General features: G+C 32.7%; 1 protein-coding gene across 8 annotated transcripts; it reads left to right on the top strand.

The window, feature by feature from the left end:
- Window positions 1-366: 366 nt before the first annotated feature.
- On the top strand, window positions 367-13,923 carry LOC124531714 (solute carrier family 52, riboflavin transporter, member 3-B). Of its 8 annotated transcripts, XM_047106218.1 has the most exons (6): window positions 367-651; window positions 806-864; window positions 1,505-1,546; window positions 1,897-1,990; window positions 9,495-10,590; window positions 12,814-13,923. In XM_047106218.1, exons 4-6 carry the CDS (start codon window positions 1,899-1,901, stop codon window positions 13,021-13,023), a joined length of 1,398 nt encoding a protein of 465 aa, XP_046962174.1. In that variant the 5' UTR covers window positions 367-651; window positions 806-864; window positions 1,505-1,546; window positions 1,897-1,898; the 3' UTR covers window positions 13,024-13,923. The 8 variants fall into 8 exon arrangements, with proteins under 8 accessions (XP_046962174.1, XP_046962173.1, XP_046962179.1 ...); XM_047106217.1 differs by lacking the exon at window positions 1,505-1,546; XM_047106223.1 differs by lacking the exon at window positions 1,897-1,990.
- The last annotated feature ends 222 nt before the right edge of the window (window positions 13,924-14,145 follow it).

Genomic DNA, 14,145 nt, shown 5'->3' with positions numbered 1-14,145 from the left:
TAAATATAGCGTATTACTCTCCACGAGATTAAGTTAAAGATAAAAAATTGGACTTATATTTTAGGTAGACTTCTGGAAATATAAAAATATGTAGTTGATTATACTAATATTCGGCAGGGGCTCCTCTCTGTTCTTGCGTCTTATTTATCCGAGGGATCATGAGATATTTTTTTTTGTTGTTATACTAATATTTGGCAGAGAGTAGACTATTCTTACTTTTTATTTATTATGAGGGATCTTGAGAAAAGGAAAAATGGGAGTTGAGAAATCGTAAAGTTGTTTCTTATAGCAAATTTTATCGTTTTTTAGAGTCTGTGTCAACTTGCCACTGTCACTTTCCCATGTCAACGTCACATGTCAAATGCTCAGCTGTCTTTGCCATACTGTCAGTTGGTCTTGAGTAATGAGTAAAAATGATGTAAAATAAATTCTTTTCCAATTCTTGATCCCTTGACCCTGTTACTTAATGTAAAACTGAGATTCTGTTATGTTGATAAATATCCAAAATCACCTCAATAGTGATTAATTAAGTTTAAAATTAAGGTTTACAAAATGCCTACGATTGCAGTGTAATATAAACATAAGTGAGAAGCTTATAAACTAAGTTTCCAAAAGATATATCAGTCTTATAATCATGTGCAGCTTAACAAGGTGAGTTTGAATGTATCGTTTTATAAATTTCACGCTTGTATATCGTGCCCGATGATTATTTTCGTCATTGCACAATTTATTCTTAAAAGTCATAAGCTATCGTTTTTCTGCACACCAAGCAGAATATTACTTTAGCTATTCTTACAACTTACAGATGCTAAAGTATCTCTAGTCTATGTCGACACTAAAACTCATCACAGCACTGCACTGCCGGTAGATATATGTTTTTATTTTTAGTTAATGCTAACCAAACCAAACCAACTATGTTGCATGACTTGCTTATATGATGTGGAGGATATCCTAATTGTTAACATATAATTATTTGCATTCATTAAATTACTAACTCTTTATTACTAAACAAATATATATCACAAACAAATTTCTGGCCGATACAAATTTTGTAAACATTCTTATCTGAATTTAATGATAACATTTGTAATTACTATGCTAAAATATATAGCAACAATATCACTATTGAAAGTTTTAATTACTTGATATAACAATACATTGGAAGCATGCTTGAAATGCTATTATTTTAATAGTTATCTCAAAATTAATAATACTTCAAATTGTTGCCATATAAGAAATAAAAAACAATAAAAAAATAATTAAGCCTGCTGTTATATACTAGTTCTAATCAACAATGCAAGATAGTAAAAATATTTAATATGTTTATTTATTCAATGACTTGTAAGGCCTCATCTAGTTGAATTAACAGAGTGCTCCATTTAAGTTGTTGACTGAGCTTTAAAACACAGTTATCTAGAGCTACTAAGAGAAAAATGTCCAAATATTGACCATGAACAAATAATGATAAGGGCTTGTTATCAATTTTTCTTTTTCTACATTTTAGATGGACTCTGATTGCATAGTTGTAGTGCAGATGTGGAAATCTGTTAGTATCATTTCCTTTGTTACTTCCTTAATAGTGAGATGTGCACTCGCTCACAGATATAACATCAATTTTAATAAAAAATCTTTTGCAAAGATTTATTTACCTTGTCTATTGATTGTACATTGTTAAAAATCAAGGCTATCTGTGATTTGATTTAAATCATAACAGATATAAAATTTTTATAATAAATTTAGTTTAATTTAAGCTTTACTAACTTATGTGGTTTAACGTACGCGCGAACAACGTCTTGTTAATCGAATCATATTAAAATGTTTCCTTTTGCTTTGCTATGTATATAAAGTGAGCGAGTTTCGTGTGTTTGTGCGTGGTAGTGTAGCTAGTAATTTTAGAGATGTCGGCGGGGAAGCGAGGTGGAGACGGCAGCGACGGGGGCGCCGGTGTGCTCGTCGCGTTGCACCGCACCATGTCGCTCGTGGTCGACAGGTATGCATCCCAGCACTATCGCTTGCCACCCTGACTGCTGCCACTGCCATTTACACTGCGACCAGCAGACAGCACGCACGCGTTCGCTCTCATTTTTGTGATATTCTCGTGCACTCAACAATGTAAAGTATTCCCCGTCAATTAGATATCATTTAACTTACTTTTAATTAAACTAACTATAATACGATTAATCTAGAAGTCTTAATTTAAATCAATTCCTCTCGCGACCTTCAAATCTCTTGAGGCAATTGTAGTATATTGTATCGTATGTTTCTATACTAATACTAAGTGCTGTGTGAGTTAATTCCTTTTTATTTTCAAATCCCCATATTTTGAGTGTGGAAAAATCGTATATAACATTAATTATATTAAGGATAAAGGAACGCAATACGTGGAACTAACATGTCATTTTCTTGTTCTAAAGGTATGAGGTTTGCATTTTTTCTTTTTTTTGCTTAAACTAACATTATGTTATTTTTTTTTTAATTAACGAATATTTATAACCTGCCAATATATTTCTTTCATATTTAATATACAAACTTGTTATGATCGCTAACTTGAAATAATCCTATATTTTTTAAATGGTTTCGATTACATTTTGAATTTCATTCATCATTCGTCAATATGAAGTTTATTTCTTCGCGTATTTATCCAATATTTGTACACAGTGCTCGTTTTACAGTCGATCGCAACCGAGTTTTATGATTCTTTCGCTGATTGATTGATTACTCATATCTATACATCGTGTAGTCTGCGTATAAGTTTTACTACATACAAGAGTATAAATTTCTTATGTTTAGAAACGTATTTGAGTATTTTAATTATTAAATATTATGAATGATCGTTTCTTCGTTTGGTTGTGTGTTATATTCAATTGTGCGAAAACGTACAAGTTATCTATTAGACCAATTGAAAGCCAGCTCGCAATAGGTTTGGTATATATGTCACCGCAAAATTACAAAATTCGTTAGATTACAATCCGTGTTGTTAGATTGTAAACTATCGAAATATTGTGAACTGTGAAATATGGTTTGCAACTTGACGAATTATTTTTCGCTAGTAATCTAACCAAGTTTGTAATCTTACGGTGTCATATTTATAGCAATTGATGTACCTATATCACTTACAATGTTATTATATCGTTACAAATACCGTTATAGGTAACGTTTTAAGTACATAACACACATACCTAACACCTGTATAGCATAAAGCGTGGGCGAAGTCGTAGGTCGAGCTTAGTAATTAATATTTTGTTCATTGTTAAGTCAGTTTAAAAAAGGAAGTAGATGAAGCAGATTTTACGTTGACCTACATTAAACGGCTCGAAATAAAAACCTGCGTTTAAACCCAATTTTAAATGTTACAGTTAAGAAAGTCAAAATGAATAAAATTATCCGAAAACGGCTATTTACAGTACGATTATATTATTTTGACCTTTATCGTTTATCAATTAATGTAATAAAAAATCTATAAATATATTAAGGTTATTGAAGCTTTTTATTTAATTATATTTAAATTTATTTGGGTCATGTTTGTTTAATTTGGTTGGTCAATATTGTAACTACGGAATATCTTTTGTTTTTTTTTAATTTCTTCCACCGACTCTGTAAGAAGTTTTATCATTGGCGAAATAATCTTTGCCCTTTTTTGGCACAAATAAAAGCCAAAAAAAATAATTTTACACGCTTAATCATTCTATAAATAAAAACAAATGAACTAAGTACATTTCGTGCTGTAGTTTCGTTTTGTAAATATAATAAGCTGAAGTACATTCTTTATTGTGTTCAGAAAGTTATAAGTTTAGACTACCTGTTCCACTAGTTATTCACTTATAGACACATGTTAGTGCTAATATGATATTCTGTTTAACGATTCAATTATAGGTAACTAGCAACACTGATAGTATATTTAATGCTGCAGAATTTGTTTATTTACGGCTTCATATTAGAAACTTCTAAAATTATCAGTGCTTCTTTACTATATTGGCCATGTATTATAGACCAAAATCTTCCTCTCGAATAATTTTATCTATTAAAAAAAACCGCACTGAAATCCGTTGCAGAATTTTAAAGATTTAAGCATACGTAGGGACAAACAGCGGTAAGCGACTTTGTTTTATACTATGATAATGATATCAATTATAGATTTTGACCGTTGAATATAAAAATCTTGTTTGAATAGTCTTCTTTATTAATATTAAATGAAAATATATATAAATTTATTTTTACAGATTTTTGTAGCAAATAATATCATACAAATAAATATTTACACATTATTCTTATCAATTATGTGGTAAAACAAAACATAAAAATATAATTATTATTAAAACACCAAAGAAGTTTAAAGAGCATAACAATATGTGTCTATTACTTAGACACTGGGAGTCCGAACTCAATTAAACAAAAAATTACTTTAAAAATAAGTTTATATTAATAATTGTTGCAATTTAATTATACATTGTTTCGTTGTCATTAGTAGTTAATAAGTGAATAAGAAAAAATCATAAGAAGATCACAGAACATTCGATTTTTTCAATTACTTTTTCTTTTACAATATTGTTAAAAAAGGTTTTATATATGATTAAATAATGTTAATTAAAATTAAATAAATTTATATGTTTATATAATATAGATATAAAAGAAATAAAAATCGCAGGCGCGAACAATATGAAAGTCTTAAAATATCGAAATATAATATGAATATATTGTTGGTTGTGTCCTACCTGCCTTGTTAATTTTAATAAATTTAAGGAAATACTCTTCGTCAGACGAAAGTTCCATGTCGGAAAACAAAGAAAATGCTAATATTTATTGGGTTTAGATGTATAAAATCCACAATTAAAACATTGTCTTCTTTACAAATGATATATTTATTATTGTTTAATTCATAAATTTTATGAATGTTTGAGCAGATACATTTTTTTTTAATTGATAATAAACAATTGTTTAAGATTTATTCATTTGCAGCAAATAATAACATTGGATTACGTCACTGTATAGAATGTAACATTATATGACGCATAGCAATTATCGTCTTTAAAAAACATATAAACGTATGTAAGGAGTTTAAGAATGATTAGGCAGTTTGCATATTTTTTTATAACACGGTTTTTGTTTAATAAAAAATATTTGGTTCCGTCTAGGAAGGTTTTTGAATGATAATTTGCATGTACTATAAACATAGAATATACATCCTTTGAGTTACCCTTCTTATGAATGAAAACCGAATTAAAATCTGTCGCAATGTTTTAAAAGATTTAATTAATCAAGATTTCAACCAATGATATCACGCCATTTTAATTGCGTTAACTCCTTGCTCGAAATAGGCTATATATCTCTTATGTAGATGTCATTCAAAAAATTAATTAACTGTTACCTTCGGTTATTTAAAGAAAAAAAAAGTATTGTCGTATGCGTGCATTATAAGACTAAAAATTGTCGAAAACCTCGGAAGCCACATTTTTCAATTTTTCAAGTGGTTGATTGTGGGTTAAACGCAGATTTATTATTCGTTTTTGTATTTTACTAATTTGTTTTACTTTCTTTTTTTCTGTGTCTTTCTATATTTTTGTTTGTGGTGTACAATAAAGTATTTTTCATTTATTATCTGAATGATTTATTATAAAGATGTTTAAGTATATTAGGATCGCGCGAGATTTGTAAACGTGCGATTATCGCCGGTGTATGTAGATATAATTAGTATAATTGTGGTCATTGTTGCGCAGATCTAGAGGCTCAAACTACATAAAATATGTACAATGCAAGCAATACTTCTTGAAAATAATTACGAAGTGTCTCTATATACTTCAAGTAAGCAGCACTATACGCGCGATAGTACAATTTATTACATGAGGATGGAATGGGATAACTATTTTAGTATATTTCCGATAACATCTGTTCATGAAATTAAAAAAAAAAGTCATGTCAATGTAAAATCAACTTACAATCTTTACGAATATAACATTAACTAAAAAAGACGATTTAGGTTGACGTTTTCTGTAAAGCAGAATGCTGTAATTGATAATTTTATTTATCGGCTTACAATGCGAAGCTTGTTCTTAGTTCCCTAATTAAAAAATTAAAAGTCGTATAAATTCACAAATGAGTCGTTTACGTAGTACATATATAAAATGAAACATTGAGGAGCACTCTTCAATTTTATCAATGCATAATGTTATCGTAGTTTTTAATTATGCACGTTTATAATAATGTAGAGTACATGTAACTGTCACTTGACGCAATGTTGCCAGGTTTTGATTATTTATATGTTTTATACCCAACTAAGTCTTATTATTAAAAAATAAATCTGTGGCACATAATGATTCATTGATATAGCCTATAATAATCAAAGAAACAGCAGATAGAACCTTTGGTTGACATATTCCATATCATTTGTTTTGATTTTGTCTGCAAACAGTTCTCGATTTTTTTAATGAATTGTATTATTCATTATATAACTTTATAAATAACACAATTATCTGAATTTCAAATTAAATACTTTGTCTGTTTTTCCGCTTTATCAGTCTTTGCTCGATTTCTATTATACAGTTTTATAGTGTATTGTCAGGTGTATATTACACTTTACACCATATATATATCAGCGCGCGACATGCATCCGTTCTACCCCAATTTACAATTTGACCGCCTCCATCGATAGATTACAATATAGCGAAATATAATACACTATATTGCAATAATATTTACAATATGTCTCTATATATATTATACACGTCGAAATATATACAGAGTTATTGGTAATTCGACGTACATCTGCTAGGAGGTGATAGCGGTGACTATTTGTAATAATTTTAACCGCAATAAGCGTATCCAAAAGTAAACCATTTTTGAGTTATCACGTTTTTTAGCTTTTTCCAAAATTTGTCAAAAATGCAAATTCAAAAATTTATGTAGAAACTTTTTTTTTTAAATCTATTTTTTCTTCTGATTTATAAAAACGAATAAACACTGGATATTTGTGAATATTAAAACAGTCATAAACAGCACAAATTTAAAAATGGGAGTCGGAAAACGATATCACCAACAACCTGTATAATACAATCTGACGAGACAGGTTGTAATCTAACGAATTCTGTAATCTTACAGTGACATATATATAGTTTATATACGGTAAACATTTATCTAATTAATAAACTTCTTTATTTAATATTTTTTGATGCAAAGAGGTATTATTATATTTACATATGTTATTGCCCGTTGCCAATTGATAGTCGTTATTATACGTATTAACAATAACATTCATTGCTTTGCTATAATTAGTTATTAATAATCAAATAATGGATGCATATATTTATAAAATAATCATATAATAAAAAATCAAAAACTAATCTTCATACAAAATTTGATCCAATTCGTATTGAATCGTTTCGCAGTTTATGTAATACATTTAGTTTAGAATATAATACAAATACATTATTTAATATTATAAGGTTTTTATTGGTTTTGACTTAAAGGGGTTTCGTCCAATGCCCAATATCCAATATTTGGTTAATAAAAAGAAAAGGTCATTGGAGTTATAACGGGATACGCGCCTGAGCCGCGCTCATTGAACTTACCATAAGACACTTTACTTAAATAATTGTCACTTAGGATAATGTAAATGTAACATTAAAAAAAAATAACATTAAAAATTCAGACCTGGAACACATAGGTAAGAGGTCAATTATATAGTACTGTTTTAATAAAACATTAAACAACGAAAAGAAAACAGACGCTGCAACATTTTATAAGTTAATGAGTTTAGATAATCATAATATTTACGAAATATGTAATTCTTTAGATCTCATTCAAACGAAGCCTGACAATGCTTTGATTTTGATACAAGAGTTTTATGTTCCAAACATGTATAGTACGACACAACTTAGAAGTAGCATCGGCGACATTCGTAAAACCGATCACATCCGAATTAAGTACGCTCTCCCAAATTATCAATATTTATTTCTTATGTGAATATGATCTTTACCCAAACGTAATAACTTGTAATATCATATGAACTAATATATTCGTCAATTTGACACGTCGATTTGCTTTCTCGGGTTGAACTGACGCGAGAATCTATAGCGACGAATAGCGTCGAATGACGCGATAGGGAGCTACTTCTATATTGGTTGTATAAATCGGCGGTAATTGGTTTTATTGAATTTGCCGATGCTACATCTAAGTTGTGTCGTATTATAAGACAGAGGGCGTTAATTAACTCAAACGGTACTTATGGACACTATTTTTTGTCATCGTTATACCGAAATATAAAGAACTTTTAAACTTTTCGCGTCCGGTTTTTGTGTTCGATTGTGAGGTATTACACGAAATCTATATTAATATTATAAACGTGAAAGTAACTGTCTGTCTGACGCTCTTTCACGGCCAAGCTTCTGAACCGAATTTGATGAAATTTGGTATGAAGTAAACTTGAACTCCAAGAAGGACATAGGCTATTTTTTGCCTGACGCATGACAACCAACATCCTACAACGCGACTGTCGACGCGGGCGACTTCAAGTATATATATAAATAAGTTATTATATCATTGTGAAGTTTCATTGAAATTAATTCGGTAGTTGTCACACGAAAGAGTAACAAACAGTAAGTATATAAACTTTCGTCTTAATAAAATCAGCAAGAATATATTAAAAAATCTAAAATTTTTATACAATAATCGTCGTTTTATTTTTATTTCATATCAAATTACGTAATGCAGAATTGTTAGTTGAACTAAATGCAAAATAAAATGCGAATTAAAAACAAATTGCTAATTACTGCACACTACCGAGAAGTTACATTCGCTTTTCGATTTTGTAATTTGCTTTTGTCGTTTCACTGTTACGAGCGCTCCATCTACCATTTGCTTTTTAATCTGTTAATCCTCAATTTTTATCACTAAATTACTGCCATAATATAAATATTTATAATCATTGATAATACTTAATACTTTGCGCATGCATGCTTTCTTTTAATGACTAATGTAACAAAACAATAAGGTACAATAAACAATATAATTGAAATAATATGAAATAGTTGAATCGAATGTATTTTTATATAAGAGAGAACGCTTACCGTAACAAGATCCCTTTGTCACTTATATTATTAACATATAAAATCGAAAAGTATTCTTTTGTTGAACTGCGTACGGCTTCGCCCACACTCGAACTGATAGCAATCTCATATAATGGAATATTAATCTTATACATTAGTGTTGTGTTACAAATCAATTAATAATGACGTCTGTGTACGTGAGTCGCGGTCTCATTAGGAACAATACGTCCGCTGCCCAACAGTTTATACGCTATCAGTATTGATGGATTAAGGAAAGATAAGGTGGATTGTAGCATACATAAGCGACATTTGAAATACGGCGCCAGCGCATTTGCCATTACGCTGCACAAATTGTATCTTTGTAATTAAATACTCTTGTTTAATATAATTACGTAAATTGTATACTAAAAGTTATTGAAAGTGGACTGCCGCCTAAAAGTATTTTTATACTTATAGGTTAAACGAGGAGAAAGAGAGGTCCCCCTGTCTTGGAGATAGACCAAACGGCAACATAACGATGTGGGGAGCACAACGACGCATCCTCCTGGATGTGCTGATGGCCTGCTGGGGCCTCGGCACCTGGCTCGGCGTCAATGGTCTTTACGTGCAACTGCCTCTGCTCGTCGAGCGGCTGCCCGAAGGATGGGCTCTCCCGTCGTCGATGACGGTCGCCATCCAACTTGCGAACGTTGGTCTGATCGCTTACGCTGTCTTAAGAAGACTTTTCCCGCGAGCGCCCGACGCTCCTTACATATATATATTGCTAGTGATCGGTACAGTGGCGCTATACCTGAACTCTTTCTTATACACAGAGACTGCAATGATTGGTGGGACCGAACGTTCGTTTTCGTTTTTAGCGTTAACGTTCTTTGCTGCGCTAGTGGGCTGCACAAGTTCAGTGTTGTTCTATCCGTACTTAAGACATTTCCGTGACGTGTACCTCGCTACGTACTTAGTGGGTGAAGGACTAAGTGGTTTCATACCGAGTATACTCGCGTTGATTCAAGGCATCGGTGGTGCACCGGAATGTGTTTACTCGCCGGATAACTCGACGGTCACGGCCATTTACCCGCCGGCGCGGTTCAACTCGACAGTGTTCCTGATATTGCTCGGTTGCTTGTCAGCTCTGAGCTTAGTTAGCTTCGCCTTTGTCGACAACTGCTCCGCGTTCCTGTCGGAGCGAGTGAAGGAATCAGAAGCGGCTAAGGAAGAGGAAGCGACGACGGAGCTCGAATCGATCTTTCAGCTGAAGTGGGTCTCCGTGTTAGTGCTGATGGCGTTCTTGAATGCGCTTATGAACGGCGCGCTCCCATCAGTGCAAACGTACTCGTGCATGCCGTACGGGACAAACATTTACCACTTGGCGGTGACACTGGGCTCCATGGCCAACCCGGCGGCATGTCTGGCGGGAGTATGGCTCCGGCCAGTATCGTCGCGTGTGTTGGCCGCTATGCTGACCTTTGTGCTACTGCCGCTCGGTTACATATTTGCTACGGCAGCTCTCAGTCCGACGCCGCCTTTATATTCAGATACTACTGGTCGTGTCCTAGTGGTAAGATTTATTATTTTTGTTATTAAACTTTTATTTTTGGTAAAACATTTGCAAGCTGGTTGGGGTGTATTCCATTCATTACATATTGTACCGCCAAATATCAACACTTAGGATTACAGTGTTCCGTTTTCCGGTAACTACAAGTCTCTTAGCGATTAGCTATATAAGAAATAGTTAATATTTCCTACAAGTACAATACTTGACCGTCCTCCTACTTTAACTTTTACAATTTTATTTATAGAAAATAGATTTCAATCCTGTATAAATAGTTTTTTACATTGGGTTAAAACCTTCTTAGAGCTCAAGAAGAATATTTGTGTCTTTCCAATAAGGTATGTATTGTCTGAAGGAGTTGTAACAGAGTATCATCCGATACATGCGAATCTCGTCACAATGTTTTCATTCACCGCTTACTTCGAAGTGAATTATGACAACAAGTGATGTATCTATTGTGTTCAGAATTCCAATAAGTAATAGTGAATAACTTGAATGTCGGCTGTGGCCCATGGTGGCCTGCTTACAACATCAACAACAACAGCCTGTAAATTTCCCACTGCTGGGCTAAGACCTCCCTTTGAGGAGGTTTGGAACATAGTCCAACACGCTGTTATATATATATATACAGTGTAAACTCTATATAACGACACTGAAGGGACTGTGCATTTTATGGCGTTATAAAGAGTGGTCGTTAAATGAAGAGAAGAAAAATCAGAATTCGAAAAAAAAGTTTATTTTAGTCTATTGTTAGTAGTTATGTACAAAATATATATATATATCTTATTTGAACGCTATTGCGTATACTCTGTTATTTTTGTCTGACGCCTTTTGCTGCACGACCAATTTTGTTGTATATTTTTAATTTTTTTATTTATATCTTATATAAAGGAAGTAATTTTCCAATAATTTAGTTGCTTTCAGAACTTCTTTAACGCTTGGCGGAGGCTCAAGCTCATCCGTCTCATCTTCTTCATCTCTTTATTCTTGAACCTCAGTTTTTTCTCACTGAATCCAAAATTTCTATGTCTGTGAGTGAAGCCGTTGTAAACAGGCAGTTGTCTACTTCGATGTAGATTTGAAAATTTACCGTATTTCCTGCCATGTTGACCTGCTGAATCCACTCAGTTAATGGAAGGTCGTCGTCGCTATCAAACTCAAGTTCTGTTTCCACCTCATCAATCGTAGAATACATATGATAACGTTGTAATCCATGACACATACTTATTAGGCATGGTCACAGTCTACACGTGCAAGCAATCCCAATTTGTAAACAAATTAACGAATTTCTTAGAAAGTTCCTAATGCGTGGTGCCGACATTCGAGTTTATTGAGGGCTAGAATAATAAAGCGACAAAAGAACGTACACAGATGCGCAGTTTTTTCTAATTTTAGCAACTTACAAGGAAAAAAACTTAATATTTATTTCTCAATTTTTGTCGTTATTGAGAGTGGGTGTGATGTTATGTAGAGTGTATCATTGTATAGAATACAAGCTAAACCAACTAAAACCAATTGATTTCGACGCTTTAGAGAGTTTGCCGTTAAATCGAGTGACGTTACATGGAGTTTACACTGTATTTATTTCTCAATTTTTGTCGTTATTGAGAGTGGGTTGATGTTATGTAGAGTGTATCATTGTATAGAATACAAGCTAAACCAACTAAAACCAATTGATTTCGACGCTTTAGAGAGTTTGCCGTTAAATCGAGTGACGTTACATGGAGTTTACACTGTATATATATAATACACATGTGGAAGAATTTCTATGAAATTAGACACAAGTAGACCTCACGATGTTTTCCTTCACCGAAACAGAAATTAAGCACATGAATATTCAGTGGTGCCTGGGTTTGAACCCGCAATCATCGGTTGATTCACGCGTTGTAATCATTGACCCATCCCGGGGACCAGCAACACCAATGCAACACCAAGAAAATAATCTGTCCAGGCCCTTTGTGTTTCGTAAATAGTTCCTATTAACTTTACTATCAAAATGAAATAAAACTAGCTATAACGGATTTGAATCGCGTATATTAATTATTTTTAACATCCCGACGTTTCGAGCACTTTACAGCGTTCGTGGTCACGGGTAGACTACCCGTTCAAATCCGTTATAGCTAGTTTTATTTCAATGTGTAATCGCGAAAATTTAAGATAACATTAACTTTACTATCACTCATAATCCAAACATACTATGAATACTCAACATTTTCACTTTGTCCTCAGGTGTTGTCATGGGTGGCAGTGTCGGGGCTGGTGTCGTACGCGCGCATGTGGGTGTACGGGTGGGCGCGGCGCGGGGGCGCGGGCGGCATGCGCGCGTGTGGCGCCGCCACGCAAGTCGGCTCCGCTCTTGGCTCTCTCGCCTTCTTCTTCATCGTCAACTACGGCAACGTTTTCACTCAGCCGGACGCCTGCCCAACGCTCTCCTCGTGAATCTTGCTTAGTGTTTACAGGGACGCGGTTGATCTGCTAAGCTTTGGAGACTTAAAGAAATCTTAATTTCGTTTTTGTATTACTTCAAAGGAAACCTGCCTATATTTTTTTTGTTAATCGCCCTGTATAAGATTATTCACTGCATATGCTCGATTGAAAAAAATAATGTAGGCTCGTTTAAGATAGATTCTCACAGTATAGTCGAGTTTTATAAGAACTACTTTTTTTAACACGGCTATTAATTCGATACGTAAGTTTAGCAAATTTCACGCCATGAATTTAGATTAAAGGAGCGGATAATAATTAACTTTATAATAAGAAATTATTTTTATTTATTTGTTTTATTTCGATAAAGTATAATGAGATGTTTTATGACGAAAGCGTTTAATCTCGTACAAAATGTTACCGAGCATTCTTAAGTGTTACGTAATGTCTCGACTGTATTCCAGATAAGAATCCTGAGGGAGATGAACTAGATTTACTATTTACATTGTTACCAAATGTACTTATTTCTACACCGTTTTTTTTTTCAGTCAACATTTTGTTGTTAATTTACATGTACTGTATTTTATTTTTCTCCTCAATAAATATCTGTAGTCCAATTCAATTCATGTGCCAAGTGTCATAAACAAATGTCAAAATAATCTCAATTTTCGATTTTGTTTAATTAGTATAGTTTAAATGTGATACTCTGGCATAGAACAGTGATGGTTGATTTTGCAAGCGATCGTATGTTGTGTTCCCAACTTCTGTTAAAATGTACGTAGAATGTTATTTAGGTTATATAGAAGAATTTTATACGAGCCGTCAATGGCTTTACAGATGTGATATATTCCATTGTGGCTGTAAGAGTATATCGTTGTTGAATGTTTTACAGACAAAATAAAAATATGAATTGCACCGTTCAGTTTTATTGGCCCAAATTTTTCCTAGTTTTTTCTCAATGACATGTGTAGTTTAGGGACACAGGTCAATAACATATCCATACATTTATACTTTATAAACATATATTTTTTTATTATGACTTTTATTTGTAATATCACGTGCGATGAAGATATTATCTGTGTAGTTATACATCTGTCATCAAAAAAATCAAAATCAAAATAAACTTTATTCAAGTAG

This window comes from Vanessa cardui, chromosome 8 (assembly GCF_905220365.1).
Source record: "Vanessa cardui chromosome 8, ilVanCard2.1, whole genome shotgun sequence".
NCBI classification, from domain to species: Eukaryota; Metazoa; Arthropoda; class Insecta; order Lepidoptera; family Nymphalidae; genus Vanessa; species Vanessa cardui.
Note: the sequence above shows the minus strand (reverse complement) of the source record. Positions and strands in the feature narration are given on the sequence as shown.